The 24286-nt window shown below is 45.0% G+C and overlaps 1 protein-coding gene across 1 annotated transcript in view; it reads right to left on the bottom strand.

The window, feature by feature from the left end:
* CDHR2 (cadherin related family member 2) overlaps window positions 1-24286 on the bottom strand; it is a 239739-nt gene that overhangs the window by 54138 nt on the left and 161315 nt on the right. Inside the window, exons 18-21 of the mRNA XM_077265704.1 lie at window positions 9040-9109; window positions 5582-6196; window positions 3886-3957; window positions 50-99 (exon numbers count right to left, since the gene is read on the bottom strand). Of these exons, the coding sequence (XP_077121819.1) occupies window positions 50-99; window positions 3886-3957; window positions 5582-6196; window positions 9040-9109 (807 nt within the window). The remainder of the gene's footprint in view (window positions 1-49; window positions 100-3885; window positions 3958-5581; window positions 6197-9039; window positions 9110-24286) is intronic.

The raw sequence follows: 24286 nt of genomic DNA, 5'->3' as shown, positions 1-24286 counted from the left end.
TTTAAAGCTCAGTAAGAAATGAACAATATATACAAAATGTATTAATTACCTCCACATAGGCCACTTGAGTAGCAATAACAGCAGTTTCAGGTATAACCACTGAAAAGATATAAGTGTAATAGTAACCATGCTTTATTCATTGTAACAGTTTATAAGGTTGAATCAAATATATAGGTTTTACATAAATAAGTCTGGCTCATCCTAATATTCTGCAAACTGATCCAATGGGAGGCAAAAAACATCCATATTAGAGAAGTCGATTTTCCAAACAAGAAAGGAATCCAGGCCAATTTTAAACTCTTTGAATTAATTAAGCTATACTATTTGTTTTTCAGGCAGAGAGCTCTGTAGCCTCATTGCTCTTGGTACAGAAACCCTATCTACAGTTGCATTTCACATTTTTAGAAACCCATTGCAAATTAGATTTATCCGCGAAAGTTCAAATTTTCGTCTGTTTTCAATAAACCTGTAAAATAAGAACAATGTAAATACCACAACATAACATATCAATAATGTTTTCTTATTTAAAATTCAACAAAAAATGCCCATTTTAATCATTACTGCACAATTATTCAACCCATTCATGACACTCATCTTTAGCACTTCGTAGAGCAGTCTATGGCTCAAATCCATATAAATAAGCCACAGATGTTTTGAAATTCTGTTCTGAGGAGCGATGAAAGAAAACTGGAACTTTTACAGCCTATGGACCAGCGGTAGTAAAAAGAATGAAGAATACTAAAAAAAGAATACCCTGTCTACAGAAAAGCATGGCAGTGCCTCAGTGATGATTTTGGGATGCTTTACTTCCTGTGGCACTGAAAATTGCAGCATTTAGAGGTCAAGATGGGTTCAGGGTTCATTCAGTATCAGAAAGTCTTAGGCTACTTTCACACTTGCGTCGTTTAGCCTCCGTCGCAATGCGTCGTTTTGGGAAAAAAACGCATCCTGCAAATGTGCCTGCAGGATGTGTTTTTTTCCCATAGACTTGTATTAGCGATGGATCGCGACATATGGCCACACGTTTCGTCCGTCGTGCACTGGATCCGTTGGAATTTGGCGAACCGTCGTCTGGAAAAAAATGTTCAATGTAACGTTTTTTGTCTGCGTTGGAAAAACGTGTCGCGACGGATCCTGCAGCATAAGTCGTTGGCTAGAATGGAAGCCTATGGACGCAGGATCCGTCGTGACATGTCGTATGATGGAATCCAGCACTGGAATACTTTTTTTACACTGAGCATGCTCAGAATCAGGATTTAGTAGCCAATTGGCCAGACAGCCCCAAACCTATATAAACCTGGCCTGGGGCGTCACCCCCAAATGTGCCAGCAAGACTCCTGCCAGCATCCAGCCAGAATCTCTGTGTGTTTGCGTGCGCCTGTGAACTATTATTGCCAGCCTATTGGTCTCAAAAATAACATCAGAAGATATGGTCGCAATCTTCACAAGCACTCCTTCCATCTCTGCCACTTTCTCTAAACCCTGTCAAAGAAGGGGTGTAAAAACAGTCAATATATAGGTTTCCCTTCAAATGGATCTGTCAAAAAAAACGGATGAAACGGATGGTAAAAACGGACAAGATGGATGCAACGGATCTAGTTTTTCGACGGAACCGTCTAGCGGATCCGTTGAAATACTGTATGCGTTGCATCCATTTTTCACTATTTTTTACGCATCCGTCGATACGTCACCCCGACGCATTGTGACGGCCGCCAGATGACGCAAGTGTGAAAGAAGCCTTAGGCTTCTTTCATACTTCCATCATTTGGCCAACGTCGCAATGCGTCGTTTTGGAGAAAAAACGCATCCTGCAAAGTTGCCCTCCGGATGCGTTTTTTTCTCCATAGACTTGCATTAGCTATGCATTGCGATGTATGGCCATACGTTGCATGCGTCGTCCACTGGATGCGTCGGGTTTTGGCAGACCGTCATCTCTGAAAAACGTTCAAAGGAACGTTTTTACATACATCGCATCCAGTTTTTCACAATGCGCATGCCCAGCAGGAAATATCGCTCTCGCGATCTTTCCTGCTCGGCAACGCAGACGGAAATGTGAAAGCAAACACTTCCGTCGGTACGTCGGGTTGACGCTTCGTGACGGTCCCGTACAGATGGAAGTGTGAAAGAAGCCTCTCCTTAGTTGCCCTGGGTGTGTGTTTTGGGTCATTGTCATGCTGGAAGACCCAGCCATGACCAATCTTCAATACTCTTACTGAGGCAAGGAGGTTGATGGCCAAAATCTTGCTACATATGACCGCATCCATCCTCCATTCAATATGGTGCAGTCATTCTTTCCCTTTGCAGAAAAGCACTCCCAAAGTATGATGTTTCCCCCACCATGCTTCATGGTTGAGACAGTGATCTTGGGTTGTATTCATCCTTCTTCTCCCTCCAAACACTGAAAGTGGAGTTGATACCAAAAAGTTCTATTTTGCACTCATGTGACCATGTGACCCTTTCCCATGCCTCCTCTGGATCATCCAGATTGTCATTGGTGAACTTCAAACCGGCCTAGACATTTGCTAGCATGAGCAGTGGGACCTTAAGTGCCCTGCAGGATTTTAATCCATGATGGCATATAGTGTGTTACTAATGGTAATGTTTAAAACTGTGGTCCCAGCTCTATTCCGGTCACTGACCAGGTCCTCCCATGTAGCTATGGGCTGATTCCTGACCTTTCTCAGAATCATACTTACCTCATGAGGCAAGACATTACATGGAGCTCCAGACTGAGAAAGATTGACAGTCATCTTGTGTTTTTTCTAATAATTGTGCCAACAATTATTGTCTTCTCACCAAGCTGCTTGCCTATTGTCCTGTAGCCCATCCCAGCCTTGTGCAGGTCTACATATTTGTCCCTGGTGTTCTGAGACAGCTCTTTGGTCTTGGCCATGGTGAAGAGGTTGTAGTGTGATTGATTGTGTGGACAGGTGTCTTTTATACAAGTAACAAGTTCAAACCAGTGCAATTAATACAGGTAATGAGTGAAGAGCAGGAGGGCTTCTTAAAGAAAAACTAACAGGTCTGTGAGAGCCAGAATTCTTGCTGGTTGGTAGGTGATCAAATACTTATTTCATGCAATAAAATGCAATGTAATTATGTAAAAATCATACAATGTGATTTTCTGGATTTATTTTAAGATTCTGTATCTCACAGGTGAAGTGTACCTACGATAAAAATTACAGACCTCTCCATTCTTTGTAGGTGGGAAAACTTGCAAAATCGGCAGTGTGTAAAATACTTATTTTCCCCACTGCAGATGGATCATGAGACAGATCTCAATATCGACTTTTGATGTACAGGAATTATACATAGGTACTAGGGCACAATGGCTGCGATTCATCAAGACCAGCTATTTTTCTCCCAGCTCTTGATGAAGGCGCTGTAAGAGTCAGACGCTCTTTATTAATTGAAAGGCACATGCCTCTTAATATATCAAGAGCATCTGACAAGTGACATGATCTCTCTGTGCCCTGCCAAAAATCTTATTCCATTGAAGAGTGGACTAGACTTTGTCTGGTGAGATTTCTGGAGTAGGTAATGCCGCAGTTCGTCATGAATTAGACAATTTATGGCATAACACCCTAGCTACGCCTCGGTCACACCTTAGCTCTACCCATATAAAAAAGTGGTATTGGGACAAAACTATCCAGAATCTTACAGGTGAAAAGGTGAGTGAAAAAAGCAATTTTAGAGGGATGTAGGAGAGATTTTTCAATTATCACAATCTTGTATAAAGCTCCTTATTTTTGTGCTTCCAAATAGAACCTTTTATACCAGATCCATTGTATTAAAATCTTTGGCAATAAAAAATAACTCAACAGCCTGCAGTCATTACCACTTGCTATAAAAGGCTTGTGACCTGTAATACATAAATATACATACCAAATGCTTTATTGACATCTTCAAATTCAGGAGCATGATCATTCACATCTTGTATCACCACTCTCTGGCTCACTAGATGTAAAAAAGAGACTTAGAGCTTGTATAGGTAAGTAAGGCATTTCAGTATCGCACAGCACAGGTCAATAATTCACATATTAAAATGGAATGTGTCAATTAAAGTTAACATGTTTTGTGAATAAGTTATCAAATATTACAAGTATACTACTTCCAAGAAAATACAATACAAACTAAAGCCTTATTCAGATATCTATGACTCGGGCTGGTGTTCTATCCATGATTTTCAGGGATAGAACACAAATGTCTATATAATTAACACTGTGGGTAAGGAAACCAAAGGGAAAATCCTTATTGTTGTTTAAATAGCTAAAAATGTCATTTTTACAAATTTAAGAAAATTAATAATGACATTATAAGGTTGTTCCATCAATGTCACTATTTGTCACTAACCATAGTAAAAATATACCTACTGTTAATAAACAGCTCCATGCATGTGTGGTGACTGAACAGCTGATCAGCAGGAGTGCTCCAGGTAACCGGGTTCCCTCTGCAGCTCAGGAGGTAAGCGCTTTAGCTTGCCGAATAAGCAGGGACCTGATCAAATTCGCTCATCTCTACTTAAGACGTCTCCTGTCTTTACTGTTGCTCCTGACTAACCTTTCTGACTGTCAGAGTTGTGCTGGAAGCCAACTGACTAATAAATTCATGGAATAATACAGACTTCCAGCACAACTCAGATATACTGTGTTCAGCTTAGCCGCATATAATACATATATATTGCACATCATGAAGCTAATCCATGTTTAGAACACACTGTACTCCTCTGTGCAATGAATGCTCCTGTATATAACTTGACCTAGCTTAGCTTCTGCCATTTGAATCAATATGGCTGCATGTATGTTTTTACATAATCAGTCTGTTAGTTGGCTCAAGGCAGCTAGATCTACAATTCTGTACTCTTCTCAGCCTACACAACAAACTTCAGAGCGAAGAGCAGCAGAGCTGAGCTGTGTTTGATGCCTGCTGACATATCAGTGATGTGAAACTGCAAATGCTGCTCTGTTGACGCATATGGTAGAAGTTAATCCCCTGCCATATGCATCAACGGAGCAGCATTTGCAGTTACACATAGCCAATCTGTCAGCAGACACCAAACACAGCTCATATGCTGGTCTCTGCTCCGCAGTGCTCTATTGTGCAGGCACAGCAGAGCGGAGCACAGGGCTGATGCATTCTTTTTCAAAGAGATCAGTGATGTAAAAATATGCCTGCAGCTATATTGAAGTATGAGCCAGAAGATAAAATCAAGCTGACACAATAATAAACTAGACCATATTGTGTATAGAAGAAGCAAGTATATTCTAAATATTGAATACACTTCATGTCAGCGGTGGAGGCATAGCAGAGCAGAGCTTTACTGGAAAGCAGATGAAATAGACTGCATTCACAGTACATGATACATAGACCAGAAGCAATGGACATACAGTAGCAAAAATCCAATGGCAGCTAAAAGACAAATAGATCTTGGAGGGGCGTCCTTAGGGTGATGTGTGCAAAATGGGGTAGATTTAAAAATGAGATATATTGGCACAAATGAATATCTATATATGTACATTCTTATAAGACTAAATTGTGATTTTGGGGATAACCCTTTAACAATAATGGTAGGTAAACACACCATTCTGGCTGTATCTGTCTCCAATAAAGGTCAGCTTGTCCTCCACACGTAAAAGCATCACCATAAGATCACATACTTCATAATCAACATCTTCAGTATGATTTGCAAACAGTTCTCCATTGGGTGCTAGCCATAGCCAGTCATAGCATATACTGCCCACATCTTCTCCATTTTTTAAGCAGGTCATATCAAGTTTCTGGAATTCAAGGTCGTGTTGAGTATCAGGATCAGTTGCAATTAATGTTGCAATCCATTTTGGTCCATCTGTGTTGTTCTCAAATAAGTACAGATCTCCCAGAGAAGATGGATCTATGTTTGGTGGCTCATCATTGAGGTCAAGTACTTCTACAAAGACAGTGGCAATTGCAGTATTGCTATCATCCTGACTTCCATTGTCCTCAGCTTCTATTATCAAAGTGTACATATTCTGAGTTTCATAATCCAGCATCAAAGAAGGGTCACTTAAAGTTAGGATCCCAAGGTATTCTCCCAAAGCCTGTCTTTGTCCACGTATAATAAAGTTCCCAGATCCACCTTGGGAAATACTAAAACTGATACGATTATTTATTTCAGTCTGATCTAGATCAGTGGCATGTATGCTCCCGACATAAGCACCTAAAAAAGGAAATAATTATGATACAGTAATACAATAAATTTACCATTTAAGAATCTAATATTATTACAACAATAGATTAAAAACAATTGTTAAAAGGAGTTTTTACTGCGGAGCAGCAGCAGAAATGTGCTGTGTGTTTTCACTATGTGCACAAACGTCTGAGGTTTCTGTTCAAGCAGTGCTCGCGCTTGGTAAAGTTCTACTGTCAATGAAATTACAGGAGGAGACGAGGAAAGACGGTGCACAGAGCACCCCCATTTTCATAATGAATACAGATTCATTAGTGAAAGCTAAAGGTCCCCTATGTGTTCAGCTTGAGTGTGGCCCACTGTGCCGTGGACCGAGAAGAGCCTGGAGGGGCATAACTAGGCAAACACCTGACTCTTCGCTAGAGCCCCTGATGATGTGGTTAGACTCAGCTCCAGATGGATGCCAGATGCTACTGCAGGACAGACCTCAGACACACGACCCTTGACCCCTAGGGAGGTACAGAGGCTCAGAGTCGGAGTGACTGCATGGACAGGAACTGGTTAAAAGGAGAAATGGATGCTGGTAGATACAAAGACATGGCAGGTGCTGGCAGGAACAGGCAGGATGGGTTCAGCAACAGGTACAGCAGAACGCATAGGACTTAGTTCAGATGAGACAGACTAGAACACCTTCAGGAAGAACTAGATCACCGGCAGGTAAAGGCAGGACAAGTTCAGAAACAGGTGCAGCAGAACACATAGGACCTAGTTCACACGAGACGGATCATAACACTTTCAGGAAGAACTAGGTCACTGGCAGCTACAGTCAGGACGAGTTCAGAAACAGGTACAGCAGAAAGGATAAGACCTAGTTCAGACAAGACGGACCAAAACAGTTCAGGAAGAACTAAATCACTGGCAGGAGAGGAACTGGACCGCAGGTGCAGACGGACAGGGAACTGCAAGTGCAGACAGGGAACCGTATGAGCGGACAGGTACGGAACCGCAGATGCGGACAGAAACGGAACCGCAGGAGTGGATAGGAATGGAATTGCTGGTGCAGAAAGGAATGGACCCACAAGTGTGGACAGGAACGGAACCGCAGGAGTGGACAAGTGCAGCGCAGCAGGAGCGGACAGGCAGAGAACCACAGGCATGGACAAGTACCTGCAGGAGCAGACAGGAACAGAACCGCAGGAGTGGACAGGAACAGAATTGCAGGTGTAGATAGGAACAGAACCGCAGGAGTAATTGACAAGTACAGAGCCACAGGAGCAGACAAGCAGGAAACCACAGGTGCGAACAGGCAGGGAACCGCAGGTGTGGACAGGTTCCGATACAGAAAGGACAGACTGGGTCAGGTTCATACAGGACAAATACAGGGACCTTACAATGAAGCAGCAAGTGTTCACACTGATCCTTAATGTTGCTCAGGCACAACAGGTTTAGAGATAGGTACAGATTCAGACAGAGCAGGTTTTAAGAAAGGTACTGCTTCTGACACAGCAGGTTTAGAGATAGGGACTGATGCACACACAGCATGTGTGAAATCAGTATTCAGACACAGCAGGTTTTAAGAAAGGGGACTGCTTCTGACACAGCTGGTTTGTAGGGAGGCACTGATTCAGACAAGGAGGTGTGGAAGCAAATACTGATTCAAGCACAGATAGATTCAGAGACAGGTCCAGAATCAGACATAACAGATTCTGAGGTACAACAGGAATAAGTCCAGGTTCAGACACAAACAGGTTCATGAATCATGTCCAAGCCATACAGATGCGGGAAAGCTGGTTCAGACAAGATCAGATACAAGGTACAGGTTTAGAGTTCAGGTCCAGGCCAGACAGGCCCAGGGAGAGGTTCGGGTACAGACAGGACCTTACAACAGACTTAAAGACATAATAGACATTAAAGTCCTAGATGTTGAACAGGCACCTCCCAATAGGGTGCCTTAAATACCAGATGCCTCTCAGCTATTTACTGGGGACAACTCAGGAGCGCGTGCACTACCCCTTTAAGAAACAGGAAGCGCACTCACACTAGGCAAGATGCCTTGAGACCTGTGAGGCATGAGCAGGCACGGAGACAAGCAAGCTGTGACAGATGCCCGCAACAGAAGCGTGGCCAGGATGGTGAGTATGTCGGCGTTCCTATCAGGGAGAAGACGAGGCACACAGGGATTCTGGCATTACACTATTTTTTTTTACTTTAAATATTAATTTTTGAGAGACAGACTCATTTCCCTATGGTGCTCCATGTATGACCATATTACAAACTTATTTTTCCTTAGGAACAATGCTTTTAATGGACAATGGCTTCACAATGCAACATCAGATATAGAACACTACTCATTAGTAGTGTCCCAAGAAGGTGTCCTTTAATGGTTGCAAACAATTCCATACAATTACATTTCTGTGTCTGCAAATTGAGATTCTGGATTGGCTTTTATCTTAAGTGATATGTAGGGCAGTATGGTGGCGCAGTGGTTAGCAATGCAGCCTTGCAGCACTGGAGTCCTGGGTTCTAATCCCACTCAGGAGAACATCTGCAAAGAGTTTGTGTGTTCTCTCCGTGTTTGTGTGGGTTTCCTCCCACATTCCAAAGACATACTGATAGGGAATTTAGCACTGCGGAATATGTTAGCGCTATATAAAAATAAAGATTATTATTATATGACAAGGCTCGTTAAAGGGTCAACTTTGACTTTTAGGATTGTTACTTCCAATAGGTGGCACTAGAGTTCAAGTCCTCCTCCTCTCTGAAAATGCAATTTGCACAACTAATTCTAGAAACTTTATTGTAAGTCTCTTATAGCACTTATTAACAAAATGTTTTTGTAGATATTGAAATTGTTTACAAAACAATTTTCTTACCTGGTGTACTCTCATTTACAGCAAAGTTGTATTCAGCTTGAGAAAAAATTGGCCCATTGTCATTAAGATCCTGAAAGATAATGAAATACCACTCTATATTACAAAGTATAATCCATATCACTACAGACGTATACTTTATAGGCCGGCATCACACTTAGCGTAGGGAAATACGGTCCGTTTTTTATAAGCGTAATATGCAGAAAAGTTCCTGAACAGTGATCTCCGTGTGTCATCCGTATGGCATCCGTACGGCGAGATTTTCTCGCCGGCTGGCAAAATGGACATAGAATGGATGGACATAGAATGGATCCATGGGCTCAAATATACAGCATATATATATATATATATATATATATATATATATATATATATATATACTGTGTATATATGTATATATATATATATATATATATATATATATATATCAGTGAGACACATATATATATATATTTATATTTAATGCAGAGCTACATAGCAGAAAAGCCGGTAATAATTCAATTGCCGGCTTTTGCTATCTCCTTATCAAACCTGACAGGATATGAGACATGGTTTACATACAGTAAACCATTTAATATCCTTTATATTTTTGCATATTCCTCACTACTAATGTTAGAAGTGCCTGTGTGCAATATTTGGGAGCTCTAGGTGTTAAAATAAAGGATTAAATCACGGAAAAAACTGGCGTGGGCTCCCGCGCAATTTTCTCCGCCAGAGTGGGAAAGCCAGTGACTGAGGGCAGATATTAATAGTCTAGAGAGGGACCATGGTTTTTGGCCCCCCCTGGCTAAAACATCTGCCCCCAGCCACCCCATAAGAGGCGCATCTGTAAGATGTGCCTTTTCTGGCACTAAGCCTCTCTCTTCCCACTCCTGAGTAGCTGTGGGATATGGGTTAATGTCACCTTGCTAATGTAAGGTGACATTAAGCCTGGTTAATAATGGAGAGGTGTCAATAAGACACCTATCCATTATTAATCCAACATTAATAAAGGGTTAAAAAAACACATACACATTAGCAAAAAAAGTATTATAATGAAATACACATGATTTTGTAATAGCTTTATTATACGCTCAATCCAAATGTCGACCCTTGTCTTCTGAAAAAAAGTTAAAATAAAAAAACAACAATACCCCATACCTGTCCACCGTACAGTCATGTCCCATGATGTAAATCCATCTGAAGGGGTTAAATAATTTAACAACCAGGAGCCTGCTAATGCAGCTGCCCCTGGCTGTAAAAACTGGGAATGAGTGGAATGCAGGGGAACGTAGCTACCTAGACATGCGGTGCTGCGCCCCCAGCTGGCAGAACCTCATATGAACTCTAGCGTGGGAAAATATTCTGCAAAATTGAGGATCAGGCTACCTGTCGTGGGCGCCAAAGAAGCATCTTGGCACCAAAAGAAGAAAGCCACATCCCTTTGTAAAGAACGCCCGCTCTAAATGGCTGCGGGCGAAGAAGGAGCTGCCATCCTTCCAGCCTGACCAGAAGAAATGGGTGGAGCAGCAGGGAGTGACCCCACCCACAAATGGGTGGGACATGAAGAAACAAGACAGCATGTTTGCCAGAGAGGCATCACTACCTGGGATCATGCAGCAGAGCAGCATGGCGTTCCATGGTGGCATCGGCCACCAGGACTGGAGGTGATCCAAGGCCCGGGCGGAAACGGGCATATGCTTCGAGGCTTGGTGGTCAGAAGAACTGGAGGAGCAGCCCTTGTTCCGGCAGATGCATCAGCAACCGGTGGAGGCTGAGGAGTACGATGAGTTGGTGGTGCCCCGGCGGAAACCTGGAGGAGTCCTGAAGATTCTGGAAGTGGCTTTGTGGGCGATCATGGTGGTTGCAATCACCGGCACCAGCAGCCGCACCAGAGGACTGCTGCCGGGCATGGCAGTGAGTAAGGAGTCCCTGACTGGCCATCCTTCTGCTTTGATTCTGCCCCCTTACCTCCTGTGGCCCCATCTGTTATGATCCTAGTGGCAAGGATCGCAGGTCGGACTAGCTAAGTAACTGAACAGACTACTAGCTCTGGGGAAGTGGTAACTAGATTGACCGCAACCTGATCCTATCCGCACACAACTATAGGCAGCCGTGGAACGTTACCTAAAAATCCTAGACGTCTCTTCACGGCCTGAGAAACTGACTATTCCTGGAGGGAAAGAAAGTCCTCTCTAGCCTCAGTGGAATGACCCCAAAGATATAGAATAGCCCCCCACAAATATTAACGGTGAGTTAAGGGGAAAGCACAAACGCAGAGATGAAATCAGATTTAGCAAATGAGGCCCGCTAATACTAGATAGCAGAAAATAGGAAGGGAACTGTGCGGTCAATAAAAAACCCTATTCAAAATATCCACGCAGAGATTGCTCGAGCCCCCGCACCAACTAACGGTGCGGGGAAAGCAACTCCGTACCCCAGAGCTTACCAGCAAAAAGAAATCACATATTAGCAAGCTGGACTAGACTCATCATACACAGAAATCATATTGCAGGCAGATGAGCAAAAAATATTCAAACAGAACTTAGCTTATCCTGAAAAGGCAGAAAACGAGATAATCAGGAGTAATCAGAATAGCACTGAATACATTGACAGCCGGCAACAAGTGGAAGTGAAGCAGAGCTAAATAGGAGCCTCCCTGGTGAATAACGAGGCAGCTGATCCAGCCAGACCCGCAGGATAATAAACCAAACCACCAGGGGGAGCCAAAAAACCAAAGTCACACAATACCATCTGTGACCACAAGAGGGAGCCTGAAAACGGAGTTCACAACAGTACCCCCCCTTGAGGAGGGGTCACCAAACCCTCATCAAAACCCCCAGGGCGATCAGGGTGAGCCACATGGAAGGCACGAACCAAATCGGCCGCATGAACATCAGAGGCGACAACCCAGGAATTATCCTCCTGACCATAGCCTTTCCACTTAACCAAATACTGAAGCCTCCGTCTAGAAATACGAGAATCCAAGATCTTCTCCACCACGTATTCCAATTCTCCCTCAACCAGCACAGGGGCAGGAGGCTCAACCGAAGGAACAACAGGCACCACATACCTCCGCAACAACGACTGATGGAACACATTATGAGTAGCAAACGATGCCGGGAGGTCCAAACGAAATGACACAGGGTTAAGGACTTCCAAAACCTTATAAGGACCGATAAACCGAGGCTTAAACTTAGGAGAGGAGACCTTCATAGGAACAAAGCGAGAAGACAACCACACCAAATCACCAACGCGAAGTCGGGGACCCTGTTATGGTTTCCAATGGCAAGGAAACATCAGAAGCATAGAATAAACGGACAAGCTCTCGGGTGATGGAAACTAGAGCTGACCGCGATGCTAAACCTACACACCACACTAGAAGTAGCCAGGGGGCATTCCTGCGTTGTCTCTAGATGCCGCGCGCCAGCCGGAGAACTAACTACCCCTGGTAGAAGAAAACACAGTCCTGGCTTGCCTCCAGAGAATGTCCCCACAGGAGATAGCAGCCCCCCACATATAATAACGGTGAGAGCAGATGAATAGACACACGTAGTATGAAAGCAGATTTAGCACAGAGAGGCCCGCTAACTAAATAGCAGAAAGATACAACAGAGGACTTCGCGGTCAGCTGCAAAACCCTTCAAAAAACCATCCTGAAATTACCTTAACTCATGTGACAACTCATGCCACTGGAGTGGTAATTTCAGCCCAACAAGAGCTTCCAGCTGCAGAGATTCACATAAGTGCAAACTGGACAAAACATACAAAAATAGACTTAAGGACTAAAGTGTCCAACTTAGCTGAGCAGAAAACTGGGAGCAGGAACATGCAACAGAATCACTCTGGATACATTGATGGCCAGCATTAGAATGACTGAGGAGCAAGGTTAAATAGGATACTCCCACATCCTGATAGGAACAGGTGAACTGAAGGCAATCTTGCAGGACACCAGTACCACAAGAGACCACCGGGGGAGCCCACGAACCGAATCACAACAGTACCCCCCCCTTAAGGAGGGGGCACCGAACCCTCACAAGAACCACCAGGGCGATCTGGATGAGCCCTATGAAAGGCACGGACCAAATCAGAAGCATGAACATCAGAAGCTGTAACCCAAGAATTATCCTCTTGACCATAGCCCTTCCATTTCACCAGATATTGAAGTCTCCGTCTGGAAACACGGGAGTCCAAGATTTTCTCCACCACGTACTCCAATTCACCCTCAACCAGCACAGGAGCAGGAGGCTCAACAGAAGGCACAAGTGGTACCTCATACCTCCGCAATAATGACCGATGGAAGACATTATGGATAGCAAAGGATGCTGGGAGGTCCAAACGAAAAGACACAGGGTTAAGAATTTCCAAAATCTTATAAGGACCGATGAACCGAGGCTTAAACTTAGGAGAAGAGACCCTCATAGGGACAAAACGGGAGGACAACCACACCAAGTCCCCAACACGAAGACGAGGACCAACACGATGATGGCGATTAGCAAAACGTTGAGTCTTCTCCTGGGACAACTCCAAATTGTCCACCACCTGCCCCCAAATACGATGCAACCTATCCACCATGGTATCCACTCCAGGACAATCCGAAGACTCCACCTGACCAGATGAAAAACGAGGATGGAACCCTGAATTGCAAAAGAAAGGGGAGACCAAAGTGGCAGAACTGGCCCGATTATTAAGGGCAAACTCAGCCAACGGCAAAAAGGAGACCCAGTCATCCTGATCAGCAGACACGAAACACCTCAAATAAGTCTCCAAGGTCTGATTAGTACGTTCCGTCTGGCCATTTGTCTGGGGATGAAATGCAGACGAAAAAGACAAATCAATGCCCATCCTGGCACAAAACGCCCGCCAAAATCTGGACACAAACTGGGATCCCCTGTCGGAAACGATATTCTCCGGAATACCATGCAGCCGAACCACATTCTGAAAAAACAGGGGCACCAACTCAGATGAGGAAGGCAGCTTGGGCAAGGGCACCAAATGAACCATCTTAGAAAAGCGGTCACACACCACCCAAATGACGGACATCTTCTGAGAAACAGGGAGATCAGAAATAAAATCCATAGAGATGTGTGTCCAAGGCCTCTTAGGAACAGGCAAGGGCAACAACAACCCACTAGCCCGAGAACAACAAGGCTTGGCCCGAGCACAAACATCGCAAGACTGCACAAAAGTACGCACGTCCCGAGACAGGGAAGGCCACCAGAAGGACCTAGCCACCAAATCTCTGGTACCAAAAATTCCCGGATGACCTGCCAACGCAGAAGAATGAACCTCCGAGATGACTCTATTGGTCCACTCATCCGGCACAAACAATCTATCAGGCGGACAACGATCAGGCCGATCCGCCTGAAACTCTTGTAAAGCACGTCGCAGGTCTGGGAAGACAGCAGACAATATCACCCCATCCTTAAGTATACCCGTAGGTTTAGAATCACCAGGGGAATCAGGTTCAAAACTCCTAGAAAGGGCATCCGCCTTCACATTCTTAGTACCTGGCAGATACGAAACCACAAAATTAAACCGGGAGAAAAACAACGACCAGCGCGCCTGTCTAGGATTCAGACGTCTGGCCGACTCAAGATAAATCAAATTTTTGTGATCAGTGAAGACCACCACCTGATGTTTAGCACCCTCAAGCCAATGACGCCACTCTTCGAATGCCCACTTCATCGCCAAAAGCTCCCGATTACCGACGTCATAATTTCGCTCGGCGGGCGAAAATTTTCGAGAAAAGAACGCACAAGGTCTCATCACTGAACAATCTGAACTTTTCTGCGACAAAACCGCCCCCGCTCCGATCTCGGAAGCATCAACTTCCACCTGAAAAGGAAGAGAAACATCAGGCTGGCACAACACCGGAGCAGAAGAAAAATGGCGCTTAAGCTCCCGAAAGGCCTCCACAGCAGAAGGAGACCAATCTGCAACATCAGCACCCTTTTTAGTCAAATCAGTCAAAGGCCTGACAACGCTAGAAAAACCAGTTATGAATCGACGATAAAAGTTAGCAAAGCCCAAAAATTTCTGAAGGCCCTTAAGAGAAGTCGGTTGCGTCCAGTCACAAATAGCCCGAACCTTCACAGGATCCATCTCAATAGAAGAGGGGGAAAAAATGTACCCCAAAAAAGAAATCTTCTGAACCCCAAAAACACACTTTGAACCTTTAACAAACAGAGAATTGGTCCGCAAAACCTGAAAAACCCTCCTAACTTGTTGAACATGAGATTCCCAGTCATCCGAAAAAATCAAGATATCGTCCAAATACACAATCATAAATTTATCCAGATATTCACGGAAAATATTGTGCATAAAAGACTGAAAGACCGAAGGGGCATTTGACAGACCAAAAGGCATCACCAAATACTCAAAATGGCCCTCGGGCGTATTAAATGCGGTTTTCCACTCATCCCCCTGCTTAATTCGCACCAAATTATACGCACCGCGAAGATCAATCTTAGAGAACCACTTCGCCCCCTCAATGCGAGCAAATAAATCTGTCAGCAATGGCAAAGGATATTGATACTTGACTGTGATCTTATTCAAGAGTCTATAATCAATACAAGGTCTCAAAGAACCATTACTTTTAGCTATGAAAAAGAACCCCGCTCCAAGAGGAGACGAAGAAGGACGAATATGTCCCTTTTCCAAGGACTCCCTAATATACTCTCGCATGGCAGCATGTTCAGGTACAGACAGATTGAATAGACGACCCTTAGGAAATTTACTGCCAGGGATCAAATCTATGGCGCAATCGCAATCTCTGTGAGGAGGAAGAGAATTAAGAGTAGATTCCTCAAAAACCTCACGATAATCAGACAAAAACTCAGGAATTTCAGAGGGAATAGATGAAGCAATGGAGACCAAAGGTGTGTCCCCATGATTTCCCTGACATCCCCAGCTTAGTACAGACATTGTTTTCCAGTCAAGGACTGGGTTATGAGTTTGCAACCATGGCAATCCCAGCACCAACACATCATGTAGATTATACAGTACAAGGAAGCGAATCACCTCTTGATGGTCTGGAGTCATACGCATAGTCACTTGTGTCCAGTATTGTGGTTTATTACTAGCCAATGGTGTAGAATCAATACCCTTTAAAGGTATAGGAACTTCCAGAGGCTCTAGATCAAACCCACAGCGCCTGGCAAAGGACCAATCCATAAGACTCAAAGCGGCGCCAGAATCCACATACGCATCCGCAACAATAGAAGATAACGAACAAATTAGAGTTACAGACAAAATAAACTTGGACTGCAAAGTGCCAATAGCAGAGGATTTATCAACTCTCTTTGTTCGTTTAGAGCATGCTGAAATAACATGAGTAGAATTTCCACAATAGAAGCACAAATGATTTTTGCGCCTGTAAATCTGTCGTTCGCTTCTGGACAGAAAGCTATCACATTGCATACTCTGTGGTGCCTCTTCAGAAGACACCGCCAACTGGTGCACAGGTTTGCATTCCCGTAAACGCCGATCAATCTGAATTGCCATTGTCATGGACTCATTCAGACCAGTAGGCGCAGGAAACCCCACCATGACGTCTTTTACAGCATCAGAGAGACCTTCTCTGAAAATTGCCGCCAGAGCGCACTCATTCCACTGAGTAAGCACAGACCATTTTCGAAATTTTTGGCAATATATTTCGGCTTCATCTTGCCCCTGAGAGAGGGCTATTAGGGCTTTCTCAGCCTGAATCTCCAAATTTGGTTCCTCATAAAGCAACCCCAAAGCCAGAAAAAACGCATCCACATTGAGCAACGCAGGATCCCCTGGTGCCAATGAAAATGCCCAATTTTGGGGGTCACCCCGCAGTAAAGAAATAACAATTTTTACTTGCTGGGCAGGATCTCCAGCAGAATGAGATCTCAGCGAAAGAAACAATTTACAATTGTATTTAAAATTTAGAAAACAAGATCGATCTCCAGAAAAAAACTCCGGTATAGGAATTTTAGGTTCAGACCGAGGAGCATGTAACAAAAAATCTTGTATATTCTGAACTTTAGAGGCAAGATTATTCAAATTGGTAGCCAGACTCTGGGGATCCATATTTCAACAGATAAAGTCTGAGCCATTCAGGGGTTAAGAGGAGAGGAAAACAGGAGACTGCAATTAGAGCTGGAGTGCAACTTCAGAGGAAGGAAAAAAAAAAAAAAAAAGGTTTCACACAGTTCCTTTTCTCTCCTGCTTCAGCCTATAGATTAAACATTTGGGCTGGCCATACTGTTATGGTTTCCAATGGCAAGGAAACATCAGAAGCATAGAATAAACGGACAAGCTCTCGGGTGATGGAAACTAGAGCTGACCGCGATGCTAAACCTACACACCACACTAGAAGTAGCCAGGGGGCATTCCTGCGTTGTCTCTAGATGCCGCGCGCCAGCCGGAGAACTAACTACCCCTGGTAGAAGAAAACACAGTCCTGGCTTGCCTCCAGAGAATGTCCCCACAGGAGATAGCAGCCCCCCACATATAATAACGGTGAGAGCAGATGAATAGACACACGTAGTATGAAAGCAGATTTAGCACAGAGAGGCCCGCTAACTAAATAGCAGAAAGATACAACAGAGGACTTCGCGGTCAGCTGCAAAACCCTTCAAAAAACCATCCTGAAATTACCTTAACTCATGTGACAACTCATGCCACTGGAGTGGTAATTTCAGCCCAACAAGAGCTTCCAGCTGCAGAGATTCACATAAGTGCAAACTGGACAAAACATACAAAAATAGACTTAAGGACTAAAGTGTCCAACTTAGCTGAGCAGAAAACTGGGAGCAGGAACATGCAACAGAATCACTCTGGATACATTGATGGCCAGAATTAGAATGACTGAGGAGCAAGGTTAAATAGGATACTCCCACATCCTGATAGGAACAGGTGAACTGAAGGCAATCTTGCAGGACACCAGTACCACAAGAGACCACCGGGGGAGCCCACGAACCGAATCACAACAGGACCCACACAGCGACGGCGGTTGGCAAAGCGCTGAGCCTTCTCTTGAGACAGCTTCAAATTTTCCACCACATGATTCCAAATCCGATGCAACCTATCCACCACAACATCCACTCCAGGACAGTCAGAAGGCTCCACCTGACCCGAGAAAAAACGAGGATGAAACCCTGAATTACAAAAAAAAGGCAAAACCAAAGTAGCAGAACTAGCCCGATTATTAAGGGCAAACTCGGCCAATGGCAAAAAAGTCACCCAGTCGTCCTGATCAGCAGAAACAAAACATCTAGGTTTCCAAAGTCTGATTAGTGCGCTCGGTTTGGCCATTCGTTTGAGGATGGAAGGCTGACAAAAAAGACAAATTAATGCCCATCTTAGCACAAAAGGTCCGCCAAAATCTAGACACAAACTGGGATCCTCTGTCGGAAACAATATTTTCAGGGATCCCGTGCAAACGAACCACATTTTGAAAAAACAGAGGAACCAACTCGGAGGAGGAAGGCAACTTAGGCAAGGGCACCAAATGGACCATTTTAGAAAAACGATCACACACCACCCAAATGACCGACATTCTCTGAGAGACAGGGAGATCTGAAATAAAATCCATGGAAATGTGTGTCCAAGGCCTCTTCGGGACAGGCAAAGGTAAACACAAGCCACTGGCACGAGAACAGCAAGGCTTAGCCCAAGCACAAATTCCACAAGACTGCACAAAGGAACGCACATCCCGCGACAAGGAAGGCCACCAGAAGGACCTAGCCACCAAATCCCTGGTACCAAAAATCCCAGGATGGCCTGCCAACACCGAAGAATGAACCTCGGAAATAACTCTGCTGGTCCATCTATCCGGGACAAACAGTCTCTCCGGTGGACAACGGTCAGATCTATCCGCCTGAAACTCCTGCAGCACTCGTCGCAAATCTGGGGAGATGGCAGACAAAATCACCCCCTCTCCGAGGATACCAGCTGGCTCTGAATCACCAGGAGAGTCAGGCACAAAACTCCTAGAAAGAGCATCAGCCTTCACATTCTTCGAACCAGGCAGGTATGAGACCCCGAAATCAAAACGAGAGAAAAACAACGACCAACGAGCCTGTCTAGGATTCAGCCGCTTGGCCGACTCGAGATAAATCAAATTCTTGTGATCAGTCAAGACCACCACACGATGCTTAGCTCCCTCGAGCCAATGTCGCCACTCCTCAAATGCCCACTTCATAGCCAACAACTCCCGATTACCAAAATCATAATTCCACTCGGCAGGTGAAAACTTTCTTGAAAAGAAAGCACATGGCTTCATCACAGAGCCATCAGAGCTTCTCTGCGACAAAACAGCCCCCGCTCCAATCTCGGAAGCATCAACCTCGACCTGGAAAGGAAGGGAGACGTCTGGCTGACATAAGACCGGAGACGAAGAAAACCGGCACTTCAGCTCCCGAAAGGCCTCCACAGCCGCAGGAGACCAATTAGTAACATCAGAACCCTTCTTGGTCAAATCCGTCAATGGCTTAACAACACCAAAAAAATTAGCGATGAAGCGACGGTAAAAATTAGCAAAACCCAAGAACTTCTGAAGACTCTTAACAGATGTAGGCTGAGTCCAGTCATGAATAGCCTGAACCTTGACTGGGTCCATCTCAATAGCAGAAGGAGAAAAAATGAAACCCAAAAAGGAGACCTTCTGGACTCCAAAAAGACATTTTGAGCCCTTCACAAATAAAGCATTGGCACGCAGGACCTGAAACACCATCCTGACCTGCTTAACATGGGACTCCCAATCATCCGAAAAAAACAGAATATCATCCAGATACACAATCATAAATATATCCAGATATTCGCGGAAGATGTCGTGCATAAAGGACTGAAAGACAGAAGGAGCGTTAGAAAGTCCAAAAGGCATCACCAAGTACTCAAAATGGCCTTCGGGCGTATTAAATGCAGTTTTCCATTCATCACCCTGCTTAATACGCACAAGGTTATACGCACCACGAAGATCTATCTTGGTGAACCAACTAGACCCCCTAATGCGAGCAAACAGATCAGATAACAATGGCAAAGGATACTGAAATTTGACCGTGATTTTGTTTAGAAGGCGATAATCAATACAAGGTCTCAAGGAACCATCCTTCTTAGCCACAAAAAAGAACCCCGCACCAAGAGGGGAGGAGGAGGGGCGAATAAGTCCTTTCTCCAAAGACTCCTTTATATAACTCCGCATAGCAGCATGCTTCGGCACTGACAAATTGAAAAGTCGTCCCTTAGGAAACTTACTACCAGGAATCAAATTTATAGCACAATCACAATCCCTATGAGGAGGTAGAGAACTGAGTTTGGGCTCATCAAATACATCCTGGTAATCCGACAAAAACGCAGGGACCTCAGAAGGAGTGGATGAAGCAATAGACACCACAGGAGCGTCGCCATAAATTCCCTGACAACCCCAACTTGACACAGACATTGCTTTCCAATCCAGGACTGGATTATGAGTCTGCAACCATGGCAGGCCCAACACGACAACATCATGCAAATTATGCAATACAAGAAAGCGAATCACCTCCTGATGAACAGGAGTCATGCACATGGTCACTTGTGTCCAGTACTGAGGTTTATTCGTAGCCAATGGTGTAGCATCAATTCCCCTTAGTGGAATAGGGAATTTTAAAGGCTCCAAAACAAAACCACAGTGCCTGGCAAATGACAAATCCATCAGACTCAGGGCAGCACCTGAATCCACAAAAGCCATAACCGGGTAAGATGACAGGGAACAAATCAGGGTAACAGACAAAATACACTTAGGCTGTAAAGTACCGATGGTGACAGATTTATCAATCTTTTTTGTGCGCTTATAGCATGCTGAGATAACGTGAGCTGAGTCACCACAGTAAAAGCACAACCCATTTTGCCGTCTATAATTTTGCCGTTCACTTCTGGTCAGAATTCTATCACATTGCATAGACTCAGGTGTCTGTTCAGAAGACACCGCCAAATGGTGCGCAGGTTTGCGCTCCTGCAAACGCCGATCAATCTGAATGGCCAGAGTCATTGAATCATTCAGACCTGCAGGCATAGGGAACCCCACCATGACATTCTTAATGGCTTCAGAAAGACCTTTTCTGAAATTTGCAGCCAGGGCACACTCATTCCATTGAGTAAGCACCGACCATTTCCGAAATTTCTGGCAGTACACCTCTGCATCATCTTGCCCCTGAGAGAGGGCCAACAACGCTTTTTCAGCCTGGTTCTCAAGATTAGGTTCCTCATAGAGCAATCCAAGGGCCAGAAAAAACGCATCCACACTGAGCAATGCAGGATCCCCTGGAGCCAATGCGAAAGCCCAATCTTGAGGATCGCCACGCAAGAAAGAAATAATAATCTTAACTTGCTGAACAGAATCCCCAGAGGAACGAGGTTTCAAAGAAAGAAACAACTTGCAATTGTTCTTAAAATTCAGGAACCTAGATCTATCTCCAGAAAACAACTCCGGAATAGGTATTCTAGGCTCTGACATAGGACTGTGCACAACAAAATCCTGAATACTTTGTACCCTTGCAGCAAGATGATCTACACTGGAGGCTAAACTCTGGATATCCATATCCGCAGCTGAACTCAGAGCCACACCAAGATTAAGAGGAGGAGAGAAGCCAGACACACAGCAGCTAGACACACGGCAGCAAAAAAAAAAAAATAATAATAATAATCTCCAAGCTTCTTTTCTCCTGCTTCTGCCATGCAATTAACACTTTACCGGCCGGCTGTACTGTTATGATCCTAGTGGCAAGGATCGCAGGTCGGACTAGCTAAGTAACTGAACAGACTACTAGCTCTGGGGAAGTGGTAACTAGATTTACCGCAACCTGATCCTATCCGCACACAACTATAGGCAGCTGTGTAACGTTACCTAAAAATCCTAGACGTCTCTTCACGGCCTGAGAAACTGACTATTCCTGGAGGGAAAGAAAGTCCTCTCTAGCCTCAGTGGAATGACCCCAAAGATATAGAATAGCCCCCCACAAATATTAACGGTGAGTTAAGGGGAAAGCACAAACGCAGAGATGAAATCAGATTTAGCAAATGAGGCCCGCTAATACTAGATAGCAGAAAATAGGAAGGGAACTGTGCGGTCAATAAAAAACCCTATTCAAAATATCCACGCAGAGATTGCTCGAGCCCCCGCACCAACTAACGGTGCGGGGAAAGCAACTCCGTACCCCAGAGCTTACCAGCAAAAAGAAATCACATATTAGCAAGCTGGACTAGACTCATCATACACAGAAATCGTATTGCAGGCAGATGAGCAAAAAATATTCAAACAGAAGTTAGCTTATCCTGAAGAGGCAGAAAACGAGATAATCAGGAGTAATCAGAATAGCACTGAATACATTGACAGCCGGCAACAAGTGGAAGTGAAGCAGAGCTAAATAGGAGCCTCCCTGGTGAATAACGAGGCAGCTGATCCAGCCAGACCCGCAGGATAATAAACCAAACCACCAGGGGGAGCTGTTGTGAATTAGACTTTTTGGCTCCCTCTTGTGGTTACTAGTGATATGACTCTGGGATTGTCTTTCCTCAGTTTGGCACCCACCTGGGTCGTTAGTCCAGGGGTGTTGCTATATAAACTTCAGGGATCCTTAGTCCAGTGCCTGGCATCGTTGTAATCAGATCGTTTCTGTTTGCTCCTGTCTGCTGGTCCTGGTTCGTGCAAAATTAAGCTAAGTCTTGCTTCTTTGTTTTTTGGTTATTTGCTTGCTCCTATTTTTGTCCAGCTTGTACTAAATGTGATTCCTGACTTTGCTGGAAGCTCTAGGGGGCTGGTGTTCTCCCCCCGGGCCGTTAGACGGTTCGGGGGTTCTTGAATATCCAGCGTGGATATTTTGATAGGGTTTTTGCTGACCATATAAGTCATCTTACTATATTCTGCTTTTAGCTAGTGGGCCTCTCTTTGCTAAATACCTAGCTCATTCTTACATTTGTCTTTTCCTCTTACCTCACCGTTATTATTTGTTGGGGGCTTGTATCCAACTTTTGGGGTCTTTTCTCTGGAGGCAAGATAGGTCTTTCTTTTCCCTTCTAGGGTTAGTTAGTTCTCCGGCTGGCGCGAGACGTCTAGAACCAACGTAGGCACGTTCCCCGGCTGCTGCTATTTGTGGTGCTAGGATTAGATATATGGTCAGCTCAGTTACCACTGCCCTATGAGCTGGTTTTTTGTGTTTGCAGACTTAGTAATTATTTCTGAGACCCTCTGCCATTGGGGTCATAACAGGGAGCCAAAAAACCAAAGTCACACAATACCATCTGTGACCACAAGAGGGAGCCTGAAAACGGAGTTCACAACACCCATCATTGTCACCGGAGGTGTCTCGGCTTCCTACTCCACCATTGTCCCCATTGGCGATGGCCCCTGCATCCTTGCCGGCCACGTCTGTCTGGCCAACACCAGCGGCCGGAGTGTGGGAGAGCCTCGGATGTCCATGGCTGCGGAAGCTCACTGGATCCACGAAGTGATACGGGAGAAGAGGCAGAGGGAGCATGGTATTGTCCAACAGTTGCAGCACCCCAGTGGAGGAACTGCAGCAGGCCAGATGACCCACGGTGTGGTCCAGTATCTTAACCGGAGAAGGGGCTATGAATTTCTGCAGGAGCTGGAAACTGGAGCCAAAGTATATGTCAATGCTGGCTCCCTCACGTTCTGTGGTCCTCTCCAGGAGGGGGACCACGTGGCCTTCATCAAAGAACAAAAACCCTGGGGGGTCTACACGGTGGCCGTGAGAACGGCCTCTGGATGGGAGGCAAATCCACCTTGAGGGGCTCAGCATGTGGAACATCCGGTTGCCACAGCCGCAGTTGCTACAAGTATTTCGGAGAGAGTGGCGACTCAGAGCAGTGAGGGTTCTGTCAATGTATCAGCAGAGCCGGAAGCTCTGGGGACTGTGGGACCACTGCTGGGGGAGTGCGGAGCCAGAGGAACAGCGGGGACTCCTCCAGTGGGTCCTCGTCCAACACCTACACAAATCAGCGGCCATGTGTGAACTTAAGCGGCCCTTTTAAACTGTGTTGGTGCTGGCTGCACCCAGAAAGGAGATACCAGGGACTGCTCTGTGTCTCTGAAGGGGCAAGGAACCCAGTGTGGCGCCAAAGAACTATGGCATCCAGTGTGGTCAGAGGACAAGGACCATGTCTATTTGTTTTCCCCTCCTCCCAGTTTGTTTGCACCCGTTGGTGCTCCCCTTGCTGGATCACGGGACCAAAACCCCATGGGGGTTAATTATGGTGGATTTTGTGCGATTGCTATAGAACTGAACCGTGTTGTCCCTGG

This window comes from Ranitomeya variabilis, chromosome 5 (assembly GCF_051348905.1).
Source record: "Ranitomeya variabilis isolate aRanVar5 chromosome 5, aRanVar5.hap1, whole genome shotgun sequence".
NCBI classification, from domain to species: Eukaryota; Metazoa; Chordata; class Amphibia; order Anura; family Dendrobatidae; genus Ranitomeya; species Ranitomeya variabilis.
This window is presented reverse-complemented; position numbering and strand designations above follow the sequence as displayed.